Here is a 5,078-nt window from a genome sequence, read left to right as displayed (position 1 = left end):
ATGTACAGTGCACACTAGTGACGTCCCCGCAACTAACTTCATAATTATATTGAATATGTTTGTAAACAACATATGTCATAATTCTTGTGTAGAATTTTTAACCACATATTCTAGCGATTAGATGATGACACCATACAAAGTTTTTTTTTAGTATTCGCCAAAAAATAGTTTTTTTAGGACAACATTATAACTATTCTACTCCCTCTGTTCACTTTTATAAGACCTTGAAGACATTTCAGACAATGTGCAAAACAGCCTATTTTAAGTTGTCTAAAACGACTTACAAAAACGAACCGAGGGAGTAATAAATTACCTTAAAATTCTAAATATAGACTAGCAGCGCTAACGTTCAAACTAGTCGCTGTCAAACGGTGATGCGAAGGCAGTGTGACATAACTAAAGGTTCAATTTGTAATTGTCTCTTCTATCGATCTCCCAATTTCTCCGCTCCTCCTCCCCCGAACAGTAGGCCGCCGGCGGCGGCGGCGGCCACGCCGTAGACTCCGCCTTCTTCCCAGCCATCTGGTGGCTCTTTCTCCGCAGACGTCGAGCGCTTCCAATCGCCGCTGTTCCCCTTGGCCGTCGTCCTCCGCTGCATCGGCCGCCGTCGGGTACCCCATCCCCGACTGTCGTCCCCACCCCGCAGACAGAAGGTAACCCCCACCCCGCGCCCCCAGCAATGTTCCTTGTATTACATGCATATGAATGGTAGGATGGTGCAGCACATGTATGGGAGTATGTAAGAACTTCATGCTTCTCTGTTAGAAATACGATGGATGATGGCAGGATAGCAAGTTTGTATTTTTTTTGGAGCTAACTTAATTGTAATTTCTATCGATCTGTTTGGAGCCTGTCTGTATTTGATGATCATTTGCACTTAACGATAAACAAAATCTACAATAAAAACAAATAAACCATGATCAATGAGGACTTTAACATCATTTTCAACAGACAGGGGAATTTGGGATTTCAGCCACGAGCCTCCCCAAAAGCAAGTTCCAACCCAGAAAAGGAGGGCCTTGTTGCTACGGAAGTCCCCATGGCAGCTGCAACTGGCTATGATGGCCCGAATGATGAGCAGTTGCATGCGTATGCCGACCTAAGTTATGCTCACCAACCATTCTACGGGAGCAATCTGGTGGAGGTTTTTGCCGTGCGTGTCCCTGATGCAGCCGCCTCCTCCCGAGGAAACAGGCTGCCGCCTTGTGGCATAGTCGATGTTGGTGGCGCCTATTGCTCTGTGTCTCTGGTCTTCAGCAGGATCCACCATGACGACTCCATCACTCCACAACCTTGCGATTGGCAGGTGCAGATTCTTACCAATTATCCACTGTACTGATCAACTCCATTTCAATTTTGTATCTTTTTGTTTAGGGCTGAAGAAGGAATCGTATTGTGCCACAAAAAGATTCTTGCAACTAAAATTGTGGAATGGCATAACTGAAATAATCCAACTTCATGTATAAATTTGGGAAAGTATGATTATTTTGTTTTATTTTTCTTGTGAAGAAACTAGCAATGAATGTACTACTCCCTTCGTTCCTAAATATAAGTCTTCTTAAAGGTTCCAATATGGACTACATACGGAGCAAAATGAGTGAATGTACACTCTAACTACGTCTATATACATCCGTATGTAGTCCATATCGAAATCTCTAAAAAGATTTATATTAGGAACGGAGGGAGTAGAACATAAAGTGAACCATATCTGAATGTCCATGTGTAGGTGGAATATCAGTAGCCGACGAGTGGGAATTATGGTAATCCATGTTTGCTTGTTACTTCTTTAGGGAAATGCTTGAGACTGAAATCACATGTTTAGAAACAATCAAAGGTGCACTATCATGTCTGTTGGTGTAGGCTTTCTTTCTTCCAGTGTCCAAAGTATCTCTAATCAGGAAACTATTCTGCTGAAGTAAATATAGTGTCATGACGATAGCACATTGTTGAAAATAAGTCATGATGTTAAAGATAGGCACATCTCCTTCAAAACACTATATTCTGTAATTTGCAAATTCTCGATTGACTGAGAGCTAGCCATTTCTTTCTTTATTTACTAACCGTCAGGTCGCCTTGAAACTCCCCAGCTCCCGTGTCAAGCTACTCCATGTGCTCTGGTAACAGGGTTTAGTGGCATGGCCAGTGGCTTCCTGGAGGTGGAACGGGGCGGTGGGCGAAGCTGGCTGGTAGGTTGGTTAGGAGGATAATGTTAGGATGTGATGGGACGTGATGGTGGATCTGGCTTAGAAGCTGCTGATGGCGACGAGACATGAGACAACAGTAGGCAAAATGGAGGCGAGGTAGGGCCAAGGAAGTGCACGTTGCTACGTGGATTCGTGGGTTATTGGGCTAGTAGCGGTGCATTTGGCCTGGAAGGAGGTGCGATGCGGGATGTATTGTGTGCGCCACACACTTCTCATGCAATCTTCGTATCCACTATCAAAGTTCACAAAAAATTCTGGAAAAAGTACATAGACTTCAAAACTACTATATATTTGTTTAATTTGCCAGCTCAAATACATATTATTTTGAGATTAAGAATAAGAAAATTCTGACAATTTCAGTTCTGAAAATTAGTTAGAATTTTCTACTCCTGACCTAGGGGTCCTATTTGACCCTACAACTGCCAGCACAAGCTTGGAAATACATTTGCCAAAAAAATGAAAAAAAAATTGATGACTTCTGTTGCTGGATATTTGTTTGGAAGTACATAGAGTTCAAACACACTGCATGGAAGATATTAGAGGACGTAATTAAGGTTCAATGTTGGTACTACGAAAATTTATGGATTTTTAATTTTTTTAGTAATTTCAGAAATCAATTCGGCCATCAAGTGCTAATTAGCCAGCAGAATCTTGAAGTTTCATCCGAGATGTCAACATTCCTGTACCCACCAAAGTATTTGAAATTTCTGAACTTCACAATTTCAATGAAATTTGAATCTTGCATGTAATACCTCCCTGGAGATAAAGTTTGGATGAGTTCTAATACTCACTCTGATCCAAACTAACTGTCGCAGCTTTAGTACAAAGTTGCAACAATAATGTGGATCGGAGGGAGTACTAGATGAGGGGTGAATCTGGTCATTGCATTAAGAGCCTAACGGCTCTGGGTAGTTGACTGCTCATTAGGAGCTCCCAATCTATATACAGGCGTAACCATCCATCGTACCATTCACTGCTTCTTTCCTTAGTCTGCAAAGCTAGTTACAAAGAGGACATGCTGGCTCTAAGTATATTTCTTGATTTGTTCTGTTAACATGTGCAAAGAGTATTGCAAACTTATTACTACCGTGTGTTGATAATAGAAGAAAGAAAGCCTTTTGCCGTCAGCAACTGCTTTGCCAAGGAGAGATGATAAAGTTTTTTGCAAAACAGTTGAGCACTCGAGCATCCATGTTGTCTGGCTTCACTAGTAAATGTAATGTGCATAGTACTCCCTCCGTCCCAAAATTCTTGTCTTAGATTAGTCTAGATACGGATGTATCTAATACTAAAACAAGACTTGATACATCCGTATTTAGAAAAATTTAAGACAAGAATTTTGGGACGGAGGGAGTATATGTTTGCTTAGTTAATCAGGTTTGCATCTATTGAGACATAGTGTGTCACCTTTAATGAGGCAAATGTAAATCACTTATATTTTCTATGGAACAGGGCAACCTTGTGCTAACTGGTCCAGGAAGAGCCATCTCAGCAGATGGACCTATCGGGTTCAGCATTTATCTCCATGACAATAGCCAAGATATCTCTGTTGAAGAAATCTGGAACAAGAGCGTGCATTTACACCTGGAGACCCCAACATTGGACAGGCCCCTATTAGAAACTGCCAATACTCCTTATGGTCCTGTGGAGGTGATCTATGCCATCCTGAGCCAGGGAGTTGAATGCAAAGTTGCTGTGAGGCTTACTCATCGCGATGTAAAAGATCCTATCAGCCTTTTTGGGAGAATTGTCGCTCGCAGCGAGCTGTTTGATATCGGCTGCGTGCTTTTCTACAACGAAGACGTGAAGGGCATATGTGCACGATCAGGAGAGCTGATTCCCTTAGCTAGACATCAGCTTGCGGTGCCATTGTACAAGGTACTGGTAATTGAAATAGATCTGCACTCTGATTGTGGTGACGAGATTATGAGAGGCACACTAGAGTTTCATCCCTTGCCCGAAGGCGATCAAACGGCGCGTCTTATCAGCAAGAGTGGTACTCAAATTGAAGTGAAGATCTTCATTACAGAATACTTTAGGTAGTGTATTCCTTGCTCAGCTGGGTCACTTTAACAACATATATATGATCAAGACTCTGGATGCCTGTGTGCCCAGTCCCTTGTGTTGTACTACTACACAAGCTTCTTCTATTCCCATATTACTTCCATTATCAGGCCAAAGGTAAAAATGTTTGCACAGTGACAGTATCCTGTCGCTGAATGATAATATATAATCTGATGAAATTCGAAGTTCATGTTGGTTTTCGAGGAGCGTGCTAGTGTTTTTTACTACCACCGTCTCAAGAAAGCAGTGTCTGACCTTTGTGTAGAAGTATTGTTAGTTTGTCCGACCAGATATGGGTTCAAATGGTTCATCTTGGTTAAACCTGGTAGAAGTCGTGATGAATAAGAATTTCTACATGACTTTGGTACAAGAACTGGCCTCACAAAGGCTCAGCTCAAAGTAGAAGCCCGGATGGCAGAGTAGGTGTGTGGGCTGCTGGTGGCGAGGGCACCAGGCGCGCACCAAGGTCGCCGACAAGAGCTTCCGGGCCACGAGCCATTGGCGATGGCTAGGCCCAAGCTGTTCTTCGTGTCTGCCTGTGTGTCGAGAGGTGGAAGGGGAGAGCAGGAGAGAGAGAGAGAGCAGTTGTGGGACCACTAGTGAGTGACTCAAAGAAGAGGTATGCGCTGATGAGCCAGGCCCACATATTTTAGGAACGGAAAAGTTAACCTGGTGCGTCCGTGGTGAGCGCAGAACCACATTCATCATAAAAAACAAAAACTTTGTGAGGTAAATTTACAGAGATGGAGACGCAACATTCATCATAAAAAACAAAACGCTCCTGAGGTAAAATTACCGCGTGAGCCGAGG

General features: G+C 42.9%; 1 protein-coding gene across 1 annotated transcript; it reads left to right on the top strand.

The window, feature by feature from the left end:
• Nucleotides 1-553: 553 nt before the first annotated feature.
• LOC119334752 (60 kDa jasmonate-induced protein-like) lies at nucleotides 554-4,339 on the top strand. Its single transcript, XM_037607298.1, has 3 exons — nucleotides 554-653; nucleotides 952-1,306; nucleotides 3,657-4,339. Exons 2-3 carry the CDS (start codon nucleotides 1,040-1,042, stop codon nucleotides 4,245-4,247), a joined length of 858 nt encoding a protein of 285 aa, XP_037463195.1. The 5' UTR covers nucleotides 554-653; nucleotides 952-1,039; the 3' UTR covers nucleotides 4,248-4,339.
• The last annotated feature ends 739 nt before the right edge of the window (nucleotides 4,340-5,078 follow it).

Source organism: Triticum dicoccoides, chromosome 7A, assembly GCF_002162155.2.
Source record: "Triticum dicoccoides isolate Atlit2015 ecotype Zavitan chromosome 7A, WEW_v2.0, whole genome shotgun sequence".
Lineage (NCBI taxonomy): Eukaryota > Viridiplantae > Streptophyta > Magnoliopsida > Poales > Poaceae > Triticum > Triticum dicoccoides.
The sequence above is the reverse complement of the archived record's forward strand: the minus strand, read 5'-3'. Positions and strand labels throughout refer to the sequence as shown.